Source organism: Coffea arabica, chromosome 5e (assembly GCF_036785885.1).
Source record: "Coffea arabica cultivar ET-39 chromosome 5e, Coffea Arabica ET-39 HiFi, whole genome shotgun sequence".
In the NCBI taxonomy this organism is placed as follows: domain Eukaryota; kingdom Viridiplantae; phylum Streptophyta; class Magnoliopsida; order Gentianales; family Rubiaceae; genus Coffea; species Coffea arabica.
In genome coordinates, this window is record NC_092318.1 from 43,325,123 (window position 1) to 43,349,146 (window position 24,024).

The window sequence follows — 24,024 nt, forward strand, 5'->3', positions numbered from 1 at the left end:
ACCGGAATTGAAAGCCAAAAAAAGGAATACAAAAGATGCGGCTCAATTTCCTTTTTGTTTCCTCGGCTCCTAGGGCTCTCATAGCCCTCTCTTAATCAGCTCAATCCGTTTGTTTGGTCTCTTGTGGGCCACGTTGAGAGAGCTTTACAGGAGACTCCCACTTGTGAAATAATTTGCTTCAAAAAGTCTCTCCTTTTTGTAATTTTTTACTCCAATCTCTGAAATTAATTTCAGATACCAAATATAAGTAGATATCGACAATTAATACAATATTTGACAAGGACAAAAGAGAAAATTGATAATAAAATTGCTAACAAATAATATCCTATCAGTAATTTTGGCAATTTTTTGGCAACTAGTGGCCATCTCTGAGGACTTTTGAAAAATTTATGAAAAATAATATTCTTCTCGATGTGTTTCGTTGGCTATTCTTAATTGATTGATTGAGATTGGCATTCTATCATGCTGATTTTTGTAGGAAGTATTTAAGGTGAAATTGGAGCATTAAAAGGTACATTAAAGAAAAGTTAGTGTTTATTCATTAAAATATTGCTACATCATTACTCCACATCATGATCCAACATACTGTTAACTAAGACGCCAAAAAAGAAAAAGAAAAAGAAAAATTTAGCGTGTAATTTTGAAATATTAATTGCGCAATAGAGGCTCACGTTGTCACAAAATTTGTCATCCAATTAGTATTTGGGAATATATAATGCAAGTTTTTGGCCCGGAAACCAATTGAGTGCCATTCCGTATTCCCTGACCTGCCATTTTGGCACTTGCATTTTTCAGGGCATAATGGAAATGAAAGCTTATTTTGATTAAGAAAAATTCACAATTTAATTTGGAAACTAGACACGATTTAATTCTTGTCAGCTTTGGGATATCCAGTCATCTATAACATGCCAATAACTTTCATGGGATTGACTGCAATAATATGATTCAAAAACAATTTGTTAAAAGAGCAAAATAAATGTGATATAGGACATAGATAAAATTTGTGATTGAAGTTGAATATTCTGAAATCCTACACCTTTTTTGCGGAATTTTTCCTTAAACTAATCTACTAATCTAATCTAATAATCTTGTTTTTATATTGTTTTAGTATATTAATAAAATCAACTTTTAAATTATCTTTTCACTCTTTACAACTGAAGTGATCCTCCAAACTGGATAAGTGGGAAGTGATCTTTCAGCCACTAAACTCTATTTGGGCCTTGGGGCAAAACCATTTGATTAATTATTTCATAATTCCATAAAAGATTCTGAAATTTATGAATTCACCAAAAGCCCACAAGCCCACAATGTTGACAAATAGCTGGAGGTGTTATGCCCACAAGTCCATGAACTTACTACGTTCATTTCGGATAAAGGGTTTAAGATTTTCCTCTGGAGAGAAAAGTGTTGAGTCGTAAATAACTATGAATTTATATCGGGCATGAACGGGCATACCGATATTTATTGCACCTGTCAATGGGTCACTTTACCAAATCAATTATACTTTTTCCAAAATTAACACTTGAGGTACCTATTAGTCAAACCCAATAATTAATTAGAGGAAAAGGAAAAACCAATTTTTAGTGCATGACTTCTTTGTCTGGCTGAGTAATAGAAGACAAAAATATGATGACGTTTTACTTATTTCCATTCATAGTTTTTCTCTTTAGGATTTAGAGAATAGTTTGGGCTCTAGACTTACCATCTTTTTACTTTCTATCACGATGTTCATCTAATTATTTTGTCACATAATTTTACATGCGACACTTTGAACTTAATTTGTGAATAAAGCATGTCGTATATTCACATCTAAGCTAGTGGAGAAGCATATCATTTTAGGGAAAAAAACCTCAAAAGAATGGGATAGTTGGTAACATTTGAGGAAAGGGAGAAAACACGTACATGAGAACCAGTCACGATTTGAGGAAAAGGAGAAAACACGTACATGACAACCAGTCAAGATTTTGATCAAATAGGTGGTCTTCAACAAAAAAATGGATCGCACAGCTGTGTAGTAAAAAATGGGTCAAGGGCATTTTTGGTACAAGAATTGCCCCACTCTAATGAATCCCACCATTCTTTATCTCCCCTGATCTTACGAAGAGTGCTGGGAAGAGATGGTAGTCCGTTGATGGTAGGAAGAAACAAAGGCAGCCTCTTTACCTTTGGACAACCAAATATTGCAATCTTCTCAATTGAATCGCAGATCATGGCGGCCTTGCAAATGTTATTCAGTTGTGGAAGTATATCCAAACTCAAGCACCTTAAATTTGGAAGGCTGATCATGGTAGTGCCTCCTCCACTTGAAGTCAATTGAATGCCTTCTCCTCCTCCATTGCCATCGGCTGCTATCTCCTCCAGTCTTTCACAATCTTCAACTTGTAATGTTTCAAGATTTTGAAAGTTCTGCAGCAACTGCACTGTGAATAGCTGCTTCATGTTGTCACATTCAGAAATCCACAATTCTCTAAGGCAAGAAAAGGTGCCAGCTGGAAGCAAATATGGTTCTAATTCTCCGTAAAAAAGACCAACCAGATTTGGCAACCTCGTGAGGCGTAGCTCTTCGAGACCACAGAGTGGACTAAAAGACGAGACTTCCAACTGATCACGTGGAGAAGCTGAGGACAATTGCCAGAAGAACTCTATTCCAACCAAATCCATAATTTCCAATTCAGATAAGTGGCTTAAATTTATAAAATTCCTGAAAACATCTGACAAGCACCTAATACCCATGCCCTCACAATCCTGGATTATCAGACTTTCCATATCATCTGGCAGATTGTTCGATCCTCTCCCAAGCTTACACTGATGGAAATACAGATGTTTCTCCTGGCACCCATAAGCATCAATATCATAACACGGACCCTTAGTTAAGGTGTCATTGATATAAACGTGATAGTCTTTTGGCCACTGAATAATATTATAGAAGTCCGTAAAAGACAAACATCCTATAAAAACTTCTAATTGGTTCAACACTTCTGGATCATTAACTTGTACGCTACCATAGGGTGGCAATAATAGCAACTGAAGACGGTGCAATTGGGAAAATGTCCCTTTTGGTATTATCTTCTGTCTTAAAGTCAGACACTGCTCTAAGTTAAGCCTTTCGAGATTGACCAGTGACTCCCAACCCTCAGGTAAATCCTCAATCTTAGTACATGATAGGTCCAAATCCCTCAATTGCTTGAGCTTTCCCAGTGGTGGCACAGATTGGAGGCCGTCTCTACCCCCACAATCCCGCAAAATCAGGGCAGTGAGATTCACCATGTCTGAAACACAATTAGGCAACTTTGTTATACCTGCGCACCAAGATAGATTCAAAACTTTAAGTCCACACATGTGCCGAAAGAATGAATCTGGGATTTCTTTTATGATAACATGAGAAAGAAGCAAGGTTGAGAGCTTAGGACAATTTGGTGACCAGTCTGGTGGAATTTCTACTCCTTCGAAATATTGTGGATAGAAGGAAACTGCATGGAGATCTTCTGTCCAATTTTGTGTTACTTTAGAATTTCCCTTTCCCATGCTTTTCACCAAGAATCGTGGTACATCATCTCTGCTGCTCTCTGGTTTGGAGTTTCCATGCGTGATCCTTAATGCCATATCTCTGACCAAATCATGCATCTTCACACAGTCAACCCCCATGAAATCTGTAGTTTTTTCTAGTAAGCAAACTTTTATCAGTTTGTTTAATATCGTTTGACCTTGATCAACTGCTTTTGACCATGATTCCCGTTTTGACATCAGCTCCGCCCCAATAAACAGGTCAATTAGTTCCTCTCTTTTTATATCACTATCTTCCGGATAAAGACAGCAATACAAGAAGCAATTCCTTTCACATTTATTCAGGCGATTGAAACTCCATTCCAGGATGCGAAACACCTTCTTTTCCATCTTGTCGTGACCTACTGAACATGCTTTCAAGTCTTCCAATGCATTTCTCCACTCGCACATCTCGTTCACACCTTTCATGCTCCCAGCCACTGTGACAATACCAAGAGGCAATCCATCACACCTTTTCGCAACGGACTTGGCAATATCTGTCAAATCTCCATCAAGCACGGTCTCGCTGCCAAGTGTACGCTCGAACAAACCCCAAGCTTCCTCTGTGTCCAAAGTTTTCAACTCAAATTTGCTTTGGCATTGCATCCGGTTGCACACTTCTAATGAGCGTGTAGTCAAAATCAGTCTGCAATTTCTTGCATCAATCCCTAAGCTGTCTAAACAAAAGTCTTCCCAAACATCATCCAACATGAGCACTACCATTTCCTCCATTTTCTTGAATGCGTCACGCAACCTACGTGCCCTTACTTTTTCATCATCCACGTCTGACAGATCAAGCCCTAAGCGTTTAGCAACGTCACCTTGCAGCCTTTTGACGGTAAAATCTTGGGAGACAGAAATCCAATAAACCTTGAATTGAGTATTCTCAAGGAGGTGATTATGGATGTGTTCCGCCAATGTTGTCTTGCCCACGCCACCCATCCCCCAGATCCCAATCCTTAAGATCTCACTGGTGTCCAACCATGCTGTGATTGTTTCCAGACCTTTGCGAAACATTTCTCCAAATAATTCTGTTATCTCTCGCGGCTCACCTCTGGTCTCAAAAACCTCAAGCAAAAGCCCATCAAAATGCTTACTTTGCTCAATAAGGTCTTCTACAGTTGCGTCCATTTCCGCCACTCTATCCCCACTGCTAATTGCATTTTTCAGAAGACAACCCTGTTCTATACTCGTTTTCAATGCTACGAATTCATTCTCAACTGTTGCTACCTCCTCAAACCAATTCTCAACCTCCATTTTCCTTTTCTTAGTACCTGATCTTTCTGCAACTTTCACTTGCGACTCGAAGTCAGTTTTCCTGTTGCGTAGTCTTTGCAACTTCGTTTCGAGCGACCTTAGATTATCAACCAAATGGTAATACTTCCTTGCTTTGTCGAATGCCAAATTCCCAAGTGCCTCCATTACCTATCAATTGACAACAAAATCTCTAAAAAGTATAGTTATAAACCAAATACGTTGTTCAACAAAGGGAGCATAAGAATTCAACACTCATTGCGTCTCATTTGACAAAATTGTCCAATTAAAGGCCTCATAGAATTCAAGAATATATCAAACTTGGTCTGCACGTTGCTTAATAAAGTCATAGCACAATAGGTAAGTAGGAAAAGAAAAATCTTCCTCAGTCAATCAATATTTATGCAACTTTAAGCTCATCTATGATTATTCCCATTGGCAAAAAATAAAATATTTACTACAATATCTGGAGAAATATCAATGTGATATGAAGAACCATGTAAATTTCAAATCTCATCAATAAAATGTATCTCAAAAAAATTACAGAATATGCATGAAAACCCACTTCTTTAGTCTTTCAGATAGATTACTGAGGTACTTTTTTTTTTCTTTTCTATCAATTTTCAAATTTTGAGTGTATCAAATTAAAAAATTTAAATGAAATAGATAACAGGAGTTGTACCCTAATAAAGTGTCAGGATAACAAAATGTTTCAAATTATTATTTTTAAAAAGGAGAAAGAGGAAACACTAGTGATAGGTTGCAATTTTATCATCTATTTTACAATTAATTTTCCCTATTACCTGACCCAATATGAATTAATTGCTAGATTCTACTCACTTTTGATATTTTGTATTTATTTCAGAGAGTAGAACGAAAATATGATAACAAATGTCAATTTAACAAGAAAAGAGTTCAAATAACAAAGCTTATCCCATGGGCATTATTGGCAAAGGAAGACTTTTGCCCATTTTGGTAATTTCAAAAGAAGAGAGCAGGGCAGAGACTTCTATTTTTACTGGGGGCTGGAGCGCCGCAGGGAGGTCTTCTTCTTCCTCCCCTGGAGGGAGCCGCCGCGCAGAGGCCAGAGGGGCTATGTGGCTTCCTTAGTTTTTCGTCTTTTAGCTTAGCTTGTCTTTAACTTTTTCTTCTTAGCTTTTGGGTAGTTATTCTCCACGGATGGCAGGAGGAATTGGAGTTTCTCCTTTGACTTTTCCGCATGGTCCTTGAATAGTTTCTCCCTTCTTCGTATGTCAGACGCATTGAAACAACCTATTGCTTCTTGTAATTTGCTTTCGCCTTGAATAGAACGAATTGAGTTTTCCTGACTCTTGGGCACAATGGCCGTAGCTTTTGCTTTAATTTGGTGTGGATTTTGTTCATTAATTATGAACTAATCTCCTCACTCTAGTCAAGGGACAACGGATGCTTTGGGTCGCCTAAAACTGTGAGATCGATTTAATTTAATCTTTTTCTTTTATTTATTGGTATCCGCATATTTCTTGGTTGCTATGTTTATGGTTATTTAATTAATTGATTGTCTTGGATCCAGATAATTAGTTGATTGGATACTCTATTGTCAATTAGGGCATTAAATCCGTAATTGTTTAATTGCTCTAAAATAGTGGCAACTGGCATAATTAGACTTGTGTCAGGGGAATACGCGGGCTAATCTAAAATAACCCTGGTAGTGCGTTATTTGATTAGAATAGGGCTCCTCTAATACGTCATGCAATTGGGGAATTAAATTCTATGGGCGTACCTAGGATTATTTCTCAATTAGAGCAGTGATTAACGGGCGTACCTTAATCATCGACACAGTAAGGAGGGGTTGACTGTCATCGCTTGTTTGGCAGTTATAACCTATTTATTAGTAAATAATTGGAATTGCCTTTGCTTATCGATGATCAATTAGGTGAACCATTGCTGAAGTTATTCCTTGGTTAGATCTTTAATCATCACTCATTTGGTTTTAGTAATTTGTCATTTAATTTCTAGTTGGCTATTTTATTTTTATTATTTTACTTTTAGTTGGATTGCTTAAATTGTCACCCCTGAGATAAAAACACCCCCTTTGTCACTGTGAATTTGAAAAGGAACAATTACTCCCAGTCCCTGTGGATTCGACCCTACTCACCACTATCTACAGAAATTATTTTTAGTTTGAGCAGGTTTTATTATTGCACAGGCCTCGACAACCTGTCAATTTTTGGCGCCGCTGCCGGGGACTGGCGCTAGTTATTTGTTTCTTTTTAAGTTCATCTTGTTTTCATTTTTTTATATAGTTCATGGCTGCTAGCATTCCATATTTTGATGATAGACCGGACTTTGTTCCTGAATGGGGTTATGAGACTCATGTTTTTCCTAATGATCAATGGGCTGTTGCAAATTGTGGAACTTATTTTGACTCAGGTTATTCAACTGACACATGCCCCGCATTTCAAGACAATCTAAGTGCTCCAATTGATACTTTCGGAGATTTTCCACCCCAATATCAAATGCAGTATGACCCTTATTCAAACGGGTATGATCAAGGATGGTGGGATAATTCCAGTTTTGATTATGCGACCGGGCCAATGGATTTTCAACAGCAAGAGTCTCAACAACCATCGTCCCTGTCAGGGTACCAGCAGCAATACCAACCCCGACCACCTCCGCCCCCTCAATCTGGTTCATCTACGGAGGAGATGCTGAAACAAATGATGACAACCATGGCGCAAAATCAGCAAAGGACGGAGGCAGCTATTATGCAAAATCAGCAAAAGACGGACTCCGAAATGCAGGACATAAGGAATCAGATAGGTCAATTGGCCACCAGAATGAACCGTTTGGAGTCCCAGAACCAAGGGAAGCTGCCATCTCAACCGGAGTTGAATCCGAAGAACGGGAGCGCAATGATCCTAAGGAGTGGGAAAGAGGTTCAAGGGCCTGAGCCTGTGATCCTTAAGGACAAGGATGAGGAGATGCGAGAATGTCAAAATGAGAAATCTACAGATGCAGTTGAAAAAGAAGCCGAAAAGGAAGAAATGGAACCCCAACCGCAACCCATTGAAGTGAAAGAATCCAGTGAAGAATCATCAAATGTGGTGACACCACCTCCATTCCATAACCCGCATTTTCTTAACTCTTATTCCATGATTTCTGTTAATGAGATTGATTTTGTTATACCGGAAGTTTTTGAGTCTCATGGCAGAAATAAGTTAAGAGTAGCTATGGTCAAATATCTTGAACCGTTGAGTGCTCTTGATGGAGGGGTGGAGGAAAAATTGAGATCACTGCTTGATTATTTGGCACCATCAACTAATCCATGGAAGACCGTAGCTCGTGTGCTCAAAGATTACTCCATCTATGAGGGTTACCAGGATCATATAGAGGATGAAACATTAAGACGAGCTACACGATTTTATCCTCCATGAACAAAACATGATAATGTCTAGCCAAAGACATTAAAGAAAGGCGCTCATTGGGAGGCAACCCAATTGTTTCTTTAAATTGATTGTTTTGATTTCGTGTGATAGTTTAAATATGTTTTCCTTGAATTTGACTGATTTTGGGTGTTAATTTTCGTTTTTGCTGATTTGTAGGTGACCTTCAGTCATGACGCGCCCGCGTGGTGACGTGCATGAAGCTCACGATCAGAAACTTCTGGGAGCTCTCTTGCCCTCATGACGCGCCCGCGTGGTGATGTGCAGGAAGCTCACGATCAGAAACTTCTGGGAGCTCTCTTACTCTCTTGACGTGCCCGCGTCACGTTCGCGGGAAAGGTAAGGATTCAAAAAAAAAAAAAAAAACCGCACAGAAACTCTTTTTTATCAACGTATCTTTAGTGTCAAATATTATTAAAAAAAAAAATTTAAAAAAAATTAAAAAAAATTTTCAAGTAAGTAACAAGAAAAAAAAAAAAACAAAAAAGCAAAAAAAAAAACAAAAAACAAAAAAAGCTTTTCTTTTTCCTTTTTTCTTTCCTTTCTTTTTCTTTCTTTCTTCTTCTTCTTTCTTTCTTTTCTTTTTCTTTCTTCCTTCTCCCCTGTTTCCCTTTTCTTTTACTCTGCGCACGCCATCGAGCACCGCTCGGCCGAAGCGCACGCAGCAGCTTCCCCTCGCTGCTGCTACCCACGGTGCCGCCATCCCCCTTCGCCGTCCGCGCGACCAGTCCGCCGCCGCCTCTCCCTCACTCGCCGTCCACGCTGCCATCGCCCACACCAGCGGTCACCCTCGCAGCCAAGACGCGCCACCAATCTCCCCTAGCTCTCCTCCACTCTGCCCAGGCTCCACGACCACAACCACCACTTCTCCTCCTGCCCAGCAGCGCACCACCACGCAACCTCCTCCAGTTCACCACCCTCTCGGCCACCTCAGCTCACGTTCCACCAAAGCCACAAGCAGCCACAAGCAGCCACGCGCATCTCCCGTTCTCCTCCATTGCCGCACGTCATCACCTGTCAAAATTGACAGGTTGAGGTATTGTAATTTCTTCCCCGATTAGCATAAATTTCTGGAATTTGTGTTTAGGTTTCTGATGATTAGAAGAAGGTGTTGTTTTGGGAAAATTCTAGGGTAAAATTGTGGACGGAATTGGGTTTAATTGCTGCCATACGTGGGGATATTTCCTGATATTTATTGAGTTGCTGTTGTTTGAGTTAAATCCTCCCTGTGTGTACACCAGTGGTACTGGTTGTGGTGTTGACTAAAATTTCTTAATCCTTTATGCTTGACTGCCTACTTGATTCTTGGGTTTTAGTGCTTAAATTGTTTCTCAAATTCTAAACGGTGGTTGCTAGAATTGCCAGTTGCTTGGCTCAATTGCTAATTTTGGTCGGTTGAATTGGGTAATTAAATGTCCAATTGGTGACATTTGTTGAATTTCACTTGCTCCAATTGGTTGAATTCTTTGCTCTGTTGGGGTCCCTGTTGGTATCACTTGAGTTCTGCTTTGTTAGTTTCTGTATCATGCCCCTTGATCTTATTTTGACTGAATGGGTGACCCAGTGCATATTTATTCAATTTGCGGTGTTGTTAGGGTACTTTTCTAGCCTTTGGGGTGCCTCAGTTGTGCTTTTTATTCATTGGGTTGGCCATGTGGTTCCCTCCTTTCCTGTGTATACACCAGTGGTACTGGTGGAAATATTTTCAATTGAATTTGGTACATCTATTTGGTTGGCTGAGTTGGTATTGTCAAATATCTAAGTTGTCATTGTTGAAATTGCTGATTTTAAGTTAAGGCATTAACTGGCCAACTGGAGCCATTTTTTTTGAGATTTTGGGTGGACAGAGTTTTGCATTTGCTGGTTGAATTGATTTGAGATGTCTCAGACCTTGGCCGCGTACTTCTACCACATTGGTTTCCTCCACCGCCCCCGCCTACCTCTTGGCCACTCAAAGAGGGAAGTTTCGTTGTCCTCTTCACTTTCATTACTTTATTACCTCCATTGAGAACAATGGAGGATTTAGGTGTGGGGGGAGCAGTTATGGTGCTAGTGTCTTTCATTCATTTTTTTTTTTCTTTTTAGTGATTGGCTCGTAAGTGCATGCCAAGGTTTGATGTTGGATTATTGCCTCTATTTCTACTATTGCCAATTTTAATAATAAAAGGGTATCAAGTTCATGTGGTTGAATCTAAAAATATCTCTTTGGTGAATATCGATGATTGTTTTACTCTTATAATTTTTGGTTAACTTTCCTAGGCATAGGGAATGATTATTGGCATTTTCATGTGAATTGGTCCGGTTATTAACTTTAGTTCTCCATGTTTGAAAATGAGGCTAGCTGATGCAAGTTTTCTTTTGGTTCTTGTGTTATATTGAGTTTTTGTGATTTTTAGCTATGAATAAACTTGACTGTACTCCGCTATTAGTTACTACTGAGTAACCGGGGATCTGCACCTAAAAGTGTTGATTCTCGCGTCAAAAGGTAGTAATTGCTATGAGTACGTGGTCACGTGGCGATAGAAGCTGAGTAACCGGGCTCCTTCATATGGCCAATGTTGGAGTTCGCGTCAAAAGGCTCAAATGGCTAGCGACTAAGTCTTTTGTTACTATTGAAAAAAAAAAAAGAATAAAAAAAATATATATATATATATATATAGAAAAACATGAAAAAAAAAGAGGTGAAGGTTGTGTTAGTGTGTAATAAAAGTCAGCTTGCCGAATTATGGATTTAATGTTGAGATTTTGGTTAATAGTTGGACCATTTGCTGATAAATGTTATGTGTTATTCCTTTTTCTTAGATTAGTTAACCTGAAATTGGAAGAGATTATGGTTTAGAAGCTAACCAGAGTGATGTTTCTTGGACTTGACCATTGATGCTTGATTATTATTTTTCTTGGTATCTTGGCAATTTGGTGGATAGGGCAATAGCCATTGTCAAATTTTGGTATCTGTTTACTATTCTTATGCTTGAGGACAAGCATGATTTAGGTGTGGGGGAAATTGATAGGTTGCAATTTTATCATCTATTTTACAATTAATTTTCCCTATTACCTGACCCAATATGAATTAATTGCTAGATTCTACTCACTTTTGATATTTTGTATTTATTTCATGGAGTAGAACGAAAATATGATAACAAATGCCAATTTAACAAGAAAAGAGTTCAAATAACAAAGCTTATCCCATGGGCATTATTGGCAAAGGAAGACTTTTGCCCATTTTGGTAATTTCAAAAGAAGAGAGCAGGGCAGAGACTTCTATTTTTACTGGGGGGCTGGAGCGCCGCAGGGAGGTCTTCTTCTTCCTCCCCTGGAGGGAGCCGCCGCGCAGAGGCCAGAGGGGCTATGTGGCTTCCTTAGTTTTTCGTCTTTTAGCTTAGCTTGTCTTTAACTTTTTCTTCTTAGCTTTTGGGTAGTTATTCTCCACGGATGGCAGGAGGAATTGGAGTTTCTCCTTTGACTTTTCCGCATGGTCCTTGAATAGTTTCTCCCTTCTTCGTATGTCAGACGCATTGAAACAACCTATTGCTTCTTGTAATTTGCTTTCGCCTTGAATAGAACGAATTGAGTTTTCCTGACTCTTGGGCACAATGGCCGTAGCTTTTGCTTTAATTTGGTGTGGATTTTGTTCATTAATTATGAACTAATCTCCTCACTCTAGTCAAGGGACAACGGATGCTTTGGGTCGCCTAAAACTGTGAGATCGATTTAATTTAATCTTTTTCTTTTATTTATTGGTATCCGCATATTTCTTGGTTGCTATGTTTATGGTTATTTAATTAATTGATTGTCTTGGATCCAGATAATTAGTTGATTGGATACTCTATTGTCAATTAGGGCATTAAATCCGTAATTGTTTAATTGCTCTAAAATAGTGGCAACTGGCATAATTAGACTTGTGTCAGGGGAATACGCGGGCTAATCTAAAATAACCCTGGTAGTGCGTTATTTGATTAGAATAGGGCTCCTCTAATACGTCATGCAATTGGGGAATTAAATTCTATGGGCGTACCTAGGATTATTTCTCAATTAGAGCAGTGATTAACGGGCGTACCTTAATCATCGACACAGTAAGGAGGGGTTGACTGTCATCGCTTGTTTGGCAGTTATAACCTATTTATTAGTAAATAATTGGAATTGCCTTTGCTTATCGATGATCAATTAGGTGAACCATTGCTGAAGTTATTCCTTGGCTAGATCTTTAATCATCACTCATTTGGTTTTAGTAATTTGTCATTTAATTTCTAGTTGGCTATTTTATTTTTATTATTTTACTTTTAGTTGGATTGCTTAAATTGTCACCCCTGAGATAAAAACACCCCCTTTGTCACTGTGAATTTGAAAAGGAACAATTACTCCCAGTCCCTGTGGATTCGACCCTACTCACCACTATCTACAGAAATTATTTTTAGTTTGAGCAGGTTTTATTATTGCACAGGCCTCGACAACCTGTCAACTAGTGAAAGCTTGAAGGGAGACCTCCATGTTTCAAATTATATTATTTTTAATAATATTTGAATTTCTTGCCAAAAAAATGTCAATCATATAAAAAGCTTGAAGAGAGCACTCCATGTATTGAAAGAGCAAAAAAAAAAAGTGATCAAGGTTTTTGGGCCTCAGAAATCTTAATATACAACTACAAAAATTTACAAAATCAAGGTCAGGTGTGATATCATTGTAACTTAAAATGAGAACAAGTTATCTTCAAGAAGTTGAGAATTGCAAGACTTTGCCAAAAGATAAAAATTTGTATTATATTTCGATCATTGTAGCAGTGATTTTGTGGTGTAAATTTAACCCACTTGATGCAGCTAACTATTTTTTTTTAAGTGCATGATTTATCTGTTAAAAAATAAAAATTCATTAAGAAAATGCATGTTCTTTGTTTGTCAAAAAAAAGAAAAGAAAAGAAAAGAAGAACTGTGCTTGATAACCTACTTCATTAGTCCTTGAGTTAGATACCTTTTTGTAATTTCCTATTTCATTATTTTTTATTTTGAGTATATCAAATTAATGATCTAAACAGAATAGGCAATAGGAGCTGTACCCGAAAATATGTCAAGATAAAAATGGCTCAAACACACTAAATATTTTTTTTTCAAAAAAGAAGGAGGAGGAGGAGGAGATATACTTTTTTTTTTTTTTTGAAGCAAGGAGGACATGTTTCAAAACATCCTACCCGGATGAAAATATCTCAACAGTATTCCCTTTTTTTGAAAAATAAGATTTTAGGTAAAAGCTTTTGACTTATAAGATTAAGGCCAAGATCCGTAAATGTTTCCACACCCGACAGGGCTGACCGATTTGAATATCAATTCACTCCTATAGATCCATCCCGTGCTCGGGTCTAGTTTTGTTAGTATTAGTTAGATCTGGGTTTGGATCATCCCATGCTGCCCTCTGATGGCAATTCTGGCCAAGAAATGTCAATTATGTAAAAAGCTTGAACAGAGCTCACCATGTGTTGAAAGAAGAACAGGTGACCAAGATTATATGGGCCCCACAAAGCTAAACGTAACGTGATGAAATCAGAAACAAATACAAAAATTTACAAATTCAAGATCAAGTGTCATATCATTTTGTATCTTGAAATCAAGACAAGTTATCTTGAAGATTTGAAGAAGTTGAGAACCGCTAAACTCTGTCAAAAGACAAGAAGTTTGTATTATATTTCGATCTTCCTTTCGCTGCTACAAGGACTATGATGGTTAAGTTTTAGTGAATGAACTATAACTGGATCAAGATGCTGGTGCCAAGCAAAGATACGAAAACTCCAAAAGCTACTAAATTCAGATGGATATGAGCTCATTATACCTGAATTGACAAGAAAGCTTGAGGAAGCTGAAAACCTGGAGACTCTGCCAAAAGCATGTATTATGACTGTTGATTGCTGAAGGAAAGGATGGTAGAAGTTGAACTTAACAGCAGACCACCAAAGACAGAGAGGCTACTAGAATTGCAATTGTTAAATGCCAGAGTTTAGTTGGCGATCGTGCAGAGTATAAAAATACAAACAGAACTGTATACATTTTTAAATCCAAAGAGTGCGTTGCAATCCTAGAGAATTGCATTTAAAAAAAGCTACAACGGCCGAAAGGGCAAAGACTTGGCCAATGACGTTGACGAATTGTCGAGAAGAAAAGTCCAGGAAGTTGCCGGCAGGGCGACAGGCTTTTTAAATTTTGGAAGTGAAATGATCGAGGTTTTGGAACTCAAAATATTACACGCTAACTTCAGTAGCTATAGTTCAACTTGTGGTTGATGCTGTACAGATGATCACTACTGCCTCTTGGACCAAGGTACCTTTTTTTTTTTTTTACGAAGCATTGGACCCTTGTGATGGAACGGATGCTTTGCAGCTTAACATCCAATGGAAAAAAAAAAATTATTCTATCTTGTTTTAGCTAGTTTTTTGGTATTTCACTGGTACAAGTTTCTTCAGTGTATAGTTAATATAGCTGATGTAAGTATATGAGAGTTCTCTCTTAGATGCTAATTAATGAAAAGCTATTATTAAAAGAAAAGAAAAGAAAAGAAAAGGTTGACCCACCTCTTGGCATTAACAACTCCTGATTATCATTTCAAACAGTATACACGATTAGATGTTAGAGAGCTAATTGTGTGTCTTATTTGTGGATATTCCCCTTTGATTTTGGCCAAATATTATTGTGTTAAGAGCTGGATTTTACTCATAATTTGGTTTTCAGTGTTATGACCTGAAGAAGCGCTGAGCTTCCCCGGATCAAGCTGAACTGATGAGCTCGGTGTGCTGATAGGTAAAGCTGGTCCCAAGCCTGCAAGACAGACAACAGGGTGATCTAACAGGGGGTCCCAAGGTCGTCCCCGAGGGCACTCCGACGGTCAAGTTAGTTCTCCGGTGGATGAGGTTTACGGGAATTAAGCAGCCGAGAGTAATGTGCCAATAGTGAGCGTACCTTGTGTAGGTGGTGGGCATTACCATTTATACCTGTTCGAGAGTCCGACCTCCGTACGTTTCGGGACTTGCCCGGGATAGCCCTTACCCCGCGCCGAGGGGGATCTCCTCCGACCTCTGCGGGATAGTCCCCTGGCCCTTCTGGAGCCCTAGTGACGATACGGCCCAGGTCAGTTGCCAGGGGCCTGAGGTCGAGGCCCTGCTCGGCCATACCTGGGCTGCCACGTGTCTAGGCCCGGGACGGGGCATTTGCATGACCAAATATTGTGGGCCAGCTTGAAATTTTTGCCGATCATTTGGATGTAAAGTGGGCCGAGCTTGAAAATTTTGTCAATCATTTGGAGTGGAATCGTTATTTCCTTTATGGACTTGGACACTGATTATTGAAGTTTAGTACTAATATTCAGTTTCATTTTTATTAGTACTAATATTTATTAGTATTATATTCTAAAAAGAACCCTAATCCTTTTAGTGTTGGGAAGTCGTGAGTACTATTAAATTGGGAGTAAGTCACAGGTTTCTGAGTTGGACATTAAAAATGAACGATTATTATATTAGGAGTAGGACATAGGTTTCTGAGTTGGACATTAAAAGGGGGCGATACTTTGGCCTTTGTGTTTCTTTCGTCAGACAAAATAAATTTTCCCTTATTCCTTTACTTCTTTTTCTCTTCAACAACAAACTCTAATCATAATTTTGGCCTCGAATCTGCCATAAGGAGTGGCTGAACTCACTTTTTAGTAGGAGGATAATCAAGAAAAATTGTGAGATCTAACTTAATTTTATTTGTTTCATTTATTTATAAATATTTATATATTTGTTACCGAGATGATTGTTTTGTTTGAATTAAATAAAGTACTCTTATTTGAATTGACAAAATAATCTACTGCCATCTAAAATACCAAATCCATGATTGTTTGGTAACTTTAGTTTTTGTGGCGAATGATATAATTTGATTGTAGTAGAAACTTTTAAAGTATTGTCACGAGAGTATATAATCTATCTAAATAAATCGAACGAACTTGTGTATTTGTTACTTAGAATTGGTAAGCTTTCTAATGATTAATGCTGTTAATAGGATAAATTCTAAGAATTTATTTAGAATTACTTAATTGGCAAAGGAAATAATCGCATAACTTGGCAAAGGAAATAATCACATAACTTGTTGTGGTTATCAAGTCAGTAAGGAGAGTCAGATTACTAGAATTTATTAACAACTATAATCAATTTATTTATAAATAAATAATTTTATCCTTACATCATCCATCAGTAAATGAATCAAACTGGAGATTAGACCTTTGACATTGCAAGTCACGGGAAACTTCCAGCGAAGTTGCAAGAGTGGCCTATGAAGTTGACTGGCATGTAGAATTTACGGAAGAGTTTAGATTGAATATTAGAGTCAGTGCTCCTCATTTGATTAAAGATTTTAAAATGCTAGAAAACCACCAAAAATATTAGATCTAATTCTTATGCCTGTATTCGAAATTGAGAAAACATTTTTTTCCATCCTACCACCTCTTCCTACACCCCTCCCACTCTTAACTGTGGACTAGTATTTATTTATAATTTCCTGGACAGAGATGGGATGAATGATAACACAATCAACACTAAGGACCACATAGGGTTGGTGTTGGGGAATCACATTTATAATTTCAGGTGGAGAAATTCTATGTTATAATATGTTTTAGGTGTACGTCGTTATCATTAATTATTTAACAGCAACTAAGAACCGACGTATGGAAACTTCCAGGGAAGTATCAAGAAAGTTTTTTAGCCCCCAATGAATACAAGGACACTACTATTGCAACCCATGCTACGCACGGACTTGCGTTTAATATAATAATAATAGTAATTGAATTATCTATATTAGTTACATGAAAAAAGTTAAAAAAATAAAAAAGTGCTATTTTAGTATCTAATTATATTGTATTTATAAACCTTATCTAGAACCTTGATGAATATTAAAAAATATGAATAGGAAAATGTTATTTGCACTTCATATTTTGTTATTTGCACTCCCATCATTTATTATATCATATAGTCTAATAAATGAAAACTATATAATAAAAATGATAGTGGGAGTACAAATAACAACAAAGGGAGTGTATATAACATTTCCGTATGAATAAAGGTCACAAAAATATCTAAAGAAATACTAAAAGCATACCAAGCGCAAATTGTTATCCCTCCCATTCATATTCTCTTTTTTTGTGTCATTTCCCGTTAATATTCCCCTATTTTTCATTACCCTCTTCTTCACTTTTCTAACACAATCTTCCCATATCCCTCCAATTCTTTTCTCTCCCACAAACTTTACCTTTCTTTTTACCCTGCCCTGCTTCTATCAAATTGTTCAATTTTTTATCCAATTTCACAACCTATTTACCTCCTATCCTATTACTCTTTTCACCCATATATAGTTGTAAATAATGACCAATTTGTGAACTTGTTCTTCAACAAATGAGTATGAGTATGCAATTTTATTAACTTCAAATGGGTAACCCAATTAAACTTATTAACTAGTGGCTATTAAATGGATAAATTACAACTACCTATTTAGACCTAATTAAATTAGACGTAAATTCAAATTCATTAGTAAGTAAATTTAAATCATTGCAAATTCATTAATTATACTCTACTTTTTGCAAAGGCATATTTAACTTTCTTTTCCTATTCTTTAATTTTTGTTAAATTTTATCCTACTTCCTCCACTCTTTTCATCAAATTTTTAATTAACTCATTAGGTGTTAATTGATTTCTTGCATTCACACCTAAATTATTTTGAGATTTTGTAGAGTGACAAAATTGAAACTCCTTATGACCACCACTATTGGTTCTTCTATTTAATTTTTTTATTATTTAGGTAAAAATTTATTTATTAATGCAATGTGTTCTTATTTTTGTTGATTACAATGATATCTTATTTTGTTACTCAAAGAATATGGGAGAAAAATAAAAAATTTTGTAGTGGATTGTAAATGGGTAAGATAACCAAAACCATGTAAAATTATATTCATTTAACCCACATAAATCACCCATTTTGATAGTTTCACCCCAACCCACAACTAGGGCACCCTTGACTTTATCCTTCCTAACCCTATACTCCTATCTTTATACTCCTTTTACTATTTAGGATTCATTACCTTACTTTTACCTTTCCTAGCCCTATACTCCAATCTTTCTATTCCTTTTATTATTTAGAATTCATTACCTCACTTTCCAAGTTTTTTTTTTCAAATAAAGAGTTAAAATTAGAGTCATCAAGGAAAAGTAATTTGGTATAACTTTGGTGAAATACTACTATTTTTTGTGATGATCATCCAAGATAATTGCTTAAACAAATATTTGTTTTAAAATTTTTGTTAAACACTCCAAAAAACAACCATCTAAATGCCGCTTTTATTAATTTAAAATTCATATAAAAATTTTGTTTTATGTGCACTTTCTGATGGATGCACTATATGCAAAATTATCCAGATGTAGTTTTGTGCATCTCAAAAATTATCTAGATGACATTGTATGTCAGAATGTTTATTTCATTGGTTGGAATAATTGTTTAATAGGATAAGTTTAAGGCTAAAAACAAATTAATTTAGTTGCAATAGGTAAAATGGTTAAAGAATGGTTGTAATTGGATATGTTATCTAAATGTTTGACAAATCTATGTATATCCCTGGAAGGAAAGTGCTAAAAATGTTACTATATAAATAATTAAAAAAAGTGACTAATCACATTATTCCTCAGATTTGACAAATCAACTTTTATTAATCAAGGAATAAAAAGGACTAAAGTGATAAGGTTGTAATGAGACCGATCAAATTATTCAAATTTATTTTCTTTACTTATGGAAGGAAGAAGAGGTTAAAGTCTGAAAACAAACTATAAACGATTTATTAAGCACTCATTTGAAGTGGGAAAGAAATTTTTAAATTTTAAATCTGAATTGTCATAGGATTAGTTGTAAATCACTATTTCAAACTTTTTAATTGAATTTAAAACAAATAAATAATCCAAAAAAAAGGTATGCGAGATTTGAAAGCCATCCAAGAGGCTTCCACTAAAACCTTCCTGCAATACATATAGATATAGACAATCCAATATAAGTTGTGGGAATAGGGTGCCCGTGTTGACAAAGTTCTATTAGATTGCTCTTGTTGCAACAATTGTCAGAAATTTAGCTTTGAAAGATTTCAAGTAGTAAATATGCTGGGACATCAAACCCTTTGTTCTTTGTTTACAATGAATGTGTATTTCCGTTATTTTTCCTACCAGGTATTAAACTTTATAACATCCATTTGCTTGTCATACAAAATGAAAGAGCTGCAAGGCTTAATAGATGATTCCAGTATGTAAACAAATATATTAACTTTGAAGATAATCTCTTTAAGAATTCCCAGCATCAACGTGTAGAAGAACAATATTCTTGCTTCTTAAGTTGTTTATGGGCTGCTTAAGTTGTTTATGGCAATTTGAATTCTGATGTCACAATCTCTTCAACCTTCCAAGCAACACCTTTTTTTGCGATTTTTACAGTCTTTTCTAGATGTCTTTGTTATCTAACCAACATAAGAAACCAAATTCAATAATTGGGGACGGTGATGCAGCTCAAACTTGACTCAAAGGCTAAGTCGAATTTCTTTCGTTTTGGTTTACCATAGGCTAGGGATGATAGCAAATAAAGAATATACCAGTTTAATGCAGTGAGTGAACTCCTCTATAAATTAAATTATCCCCTCATCCAACCACGGAAATTGAAAAACGGAAAAGCAAGTAACTTATTAGTCAAATATCAAGAAACGGGATAAAATGCTTAATTAACAACAATATGCCAAAATACAACTGTTCGAAAAAGTTTAACTTGAAATGAAAAATGGAAATTCTTAGCGGCCTATTCTGAAGTTCTTAAAATGGAAATTGAAATGAAAAATTGAAATGAAAAATACAACTGCATAAAATGGAAATTGAAAGATTTCACTTGAAATGGGTGGAACAATATTTGATTAGCGGCCTATTCTGAAGTTCTTTTCGCCTCCTATCGTTTGGTATCCCAAGACAAGATGTGTTGCTGCATTTGTCCAATTGCACTTTAACTCTATTCAAATTACACAGAATTGGATTTCTCAATCTGGTGTGCTAGTATGGATGAGACTTAAAAATTTTTTTAGAAAACTTATTTGATCATTTGAGCATAAAGCTATTAGCACTTAATTTTTATAATTCGAAATTTAGATTTCAAATTTCAATTTTGTCAAATGAGCCCTTAGTTGTGCATGCGATCACTGTGACATAATCTTCAACTATGTTGCTTTGTACCAAAGTTCAAGATTTGTAACTCCACAATCCTAAATTTATAAACCACCAATTTTAACATCTTGTGACAATTAATCACTGACACCACATTAATATTTTCAACATTTCAAATGTTTAGATATCCCACAGAAGAAATGAAAAACAACTCATTCAAAATCCCAGAGTTAGTGGTCATTTTGAGTAAAGATTTTGAAATGCTACATAGCCAAAAATATGAGTATGCTTGTATTGGAAATTTAGAAAGATGACAAGACATTTGAGTCTCATCTAATTAGATATTAGTCCTCGTTTTACTATACGAGGCTTAATGGTCGCAATATTGTTGAGTTACCAGTTGGGCTACCTGTAATTATCATTAATAATAATAAAATAAAAGGAATTTAGGAAACCACATGGTGCAGGTTTCGGGAAACATTAATAATTTCGAATTTGGTCGGTCAGTGCTGCCACCTGATCTTGCACCTTTCTCACATGGCCTCCAATTAGAGGTAACGATTTGTCCCAAGTCCCAATGAGCTATCCATGCCTAAAGGGATTTTAGGTGGGATGAGTATTATAATTTTGATATTATTGTTGAAATGGGACTAATCTCATTTATATCTATTAATTGATGGGAATTTTTGAGAAATGCTTGGGTATCTATTAGGCCAAATATCTCACCAAAAAATTTCAACTTTGGTCAGTCAGTGCTGCCACATGATCTTGCATCTTTCTCACATGGCCTCCAACCAACAAACGTTTCCAAAACCTTTCCTGTTGTGCTCTTCCCTGCAACGCAATGGATTCATTCTCTAATTTTTCTACTTCCTCGATCCAACCTCTGTTTTCCTCTTCTTTCGTCCTGATAGTTCAACTCTCTCGACTGGACTGTCTCCTTTATGTCAGATGCTCTGCTGCTCAATGCCTTCAGATTCCTAGCCAGCAATTGTATATCAGATCCTAATTTAAAGTAACTTGTCCCCGTATTCATCGATGACTCTGCAGCCATTTTTTGTTGCCATGTCTTCCACCTTCTCTTTAAACTTGGCAAGCAAACGTATTATTTCAGCTATAGCCTTCGTAGTAATTTTGAAGCATATGTGTCATCTACTAAACACAGACCAAAGAATGCTCAGATGCACGAAAGTAATTTTGAAGGAATCACAATATTTTCAAGTGTGAAATCAATTGAAAAAGAAAATGTCGGCATTAAAAGTTTCTGTAAATTTATGTACCTTGAAATCTTTAAAGGGCAATGTCTTGAGAGGTAATTTGGTATTCTAGTGAATCGTAGCCTCTGAGAATCACAAGACTATGAAGAACTGATGATAAATAAAATTATAGCATCAAATTAGACTAGTCCAGCGGCATAATCAAAATTAGAACTTCTTAATTAGTCAAAAACTAACAGAAAAATGGAATAAATTTTTCTCTGCTTTGTGAGAATGGAGCGAGCAGAACCGTTTCCAGGGTATTTGACAGTTATCAGGAAAGAGTTCAAGTAGCAGGCATCCAGGGTATTTTTGGACACAAGTCCTTTTTGGTAATTTGGAAAGTCCTATTTCTGATAGAATTCCTATAACCTAAGCTAGCCTATTCTAGGGGAGAGGGGGAGGGGACTCGATGTAAGTAAAGATTTCATCGAAATTGGTCAATGAAGACCGTCACATATTATGACAAATTTTGTGGGAGGCGAACCCTTGACCTCCCGCACCCCAAGCTTAAGCTTGGGATGACCGCTGGACCAAAGGCCCAGTGGCGAGTGAGGAGACAATACTTTGGAGTTTTTAGCTTTTGACTTTTCTTCTTTATTTTTAGTGGGACCTCTTAGTAGTTTTCTTTCTTCTCTCGTGGATGTTGGGAGCAAATGGAGAATTGAATGAATCTTTGTAGTTGTTCCGCTTTGACTTTTCCATTTCCCATCCTGGTGTAGTTTTCTTCTCACATGCCTGGACAATTAGAACCAATTGAATCAATTGCTGTGGTTTGCTCTTCCTTTCATTTATTCGAACGAATTGGGTTCTCCCAACGAAGGCAATGGCCGCAGTTGTTGTTTCTATTTTGCATGGGTTTCCTCATCAATAATGAGCTAAACCCCTTTTTCTAGTCAAAGAGGAACGGATGCTTTGACTCATCTAAAAATTATGAGATCGATTTAATTTTATCTTTTCCTTTATTTATTGGTATTCGCATATTTCTTGGTTGCAGTGCTTATGATTGTTTAATTAATTGATTTTCTTGGATCCGGATAATTGATTAATTTGATAATCTATTGTCAATTGGGACGTTAAATCCGTAATTGTTTAATTGTCTCAAAATAGTGATAACTGGCATGATTGGGTTTGTATCAGGGAAATACGCGGGCTAATCTAAAATAACCCTGGTAGTGCGTTATTTGGTTAGAATAGGGCTCCTCTAATAGGTAAGGCAATTGGAGAATTAAATCTTATGGGCGTACCTAAGATTATTTCTCAATTAGAGCAGTGATTAACGGGCGTACCTTAATCATCGACACAGTAAGGAGGGGTTGACTGTCATCGCTTGTTTGGCAGTTATAACCTATTTATTAGTAAATAATTGGAATTGCCTTTGTTTCGATGATCAATCAGGTGAACCATTGCTGAAGTTATTTCTTGGCTAGATCCTTAATTATCACCCATTTTATTTTAGTAATTTGTTATTTAATTTTTAGTAGCTTCCTAGATTTTATTTGAATCTCTTTGATTGTCACCTTCTGCACAAAAACACCCCCTTTGTTACTGTGAATTTGAAAAGAAACAATTACTCCCAGTTCCTGTGGATTCGACCATACTCACCACTATCTACAGAAATTACTTTTAGTTTGAGCAGGTATTTATTATTGCACAGGCTTCGACAACCTGTCAATTTCATCGAATGGAACTCCTCAATGTAAAGATTTCACTAGCAAGAACCTTCTTTCTTTGGCCTGAAATGTGCTACGAAATTTTTTTTTAAAAAGTTCTATGTTTCGTGCATATTTATATGGGGAACTGGCTTGAATGTTTTCAAGCGTCAAACTGACTTTTAGACGTCGCCATCATGAATAAAGTTGTGGTATTGCTAATTTCTATTCGCATAATATCTTGGAAAAATTAACAAGTTCATTTGTAAGCGAGAGAACACTAGAGAAAAATGCTAAAAATTGATGTTCTATTTTCTCTAGATGCTGAATTCCTTTTGTTTTCCATATTATGATTTGCTTCCTCTGTTTTATTTTTTAAAAGAAATTCTAGACAACTTACAAATTCCAATTTTAACTAATCCGATCCATTGTCATCAAGACTTGCACAATTAACAACTTGTTGGGTTGATTAGCTGTTTTTAAGATGGAATGGTTGTTAGACAACGTATGGGAGCATGGTTAATAAGGACACTAATTAGATATAGTGTATACTAGAGGTGTCAAAATGGGTGACTTGGACGGATTTGGGTTGGGTAAAATGGGTAATGGGTATAAGTGAGTCAACTCATTTATATCCATTTAATTAGATGGGTATAAATGGATAAGTCAAAAAATGAATTGGGTAACCCAATTATCCATTTATAACCCAT

General features: G+C 36.4%; 1 protein-coding gene and 1 long non-coding RNA gene across 2 annotated transcripts; both read right to left on the reverse strand.

Moving 5' to 3' along the window:
- Positions 1–1,983: 1,983 nt before the first annotated feature.
- LOC140007044 (probable disease resistance protein At4g27220) lies at positions 1,984–4,965 on the reverse strand. Its single transcript, XM_072049736.1, has one exon. The coding sequence runs from the start codon at positions 4,963–4,965 to the stop codon at positions 1,984–1,986; it is 2,982 nt and encodes a 993-aa protein (XP_071905837.1).
- An 8,661-nt stretch (positions 4,966–13,626) lies between these two features.
- On the reverse strand, positions 13,627–14,405 carry LOC140006586 (uncharacterized). Its single transcript, XR_011814291.1, has 2 exons — positions 14,040–14,405; positions 13,627–13,866 (listed from the first exon to the last, which is right to left on the reverse strand). It is a non-coding gene; the product is annotated as an uncharacterized lncRNA (long non-coding RNA).
- Positions 14,406–24,024: the final 9,619 nt, after the last annotated feature.

Bases quoted from the DNA above. Each gene is read 5' to 3' on its own strand.
- LOC140007044 (XM_072049736.1), bottom strand. From the start codon at position 4,965: ATGGAGGCACTTGGGAATTTGGCATTCGACAAAGCAAGGAAGTATTAC.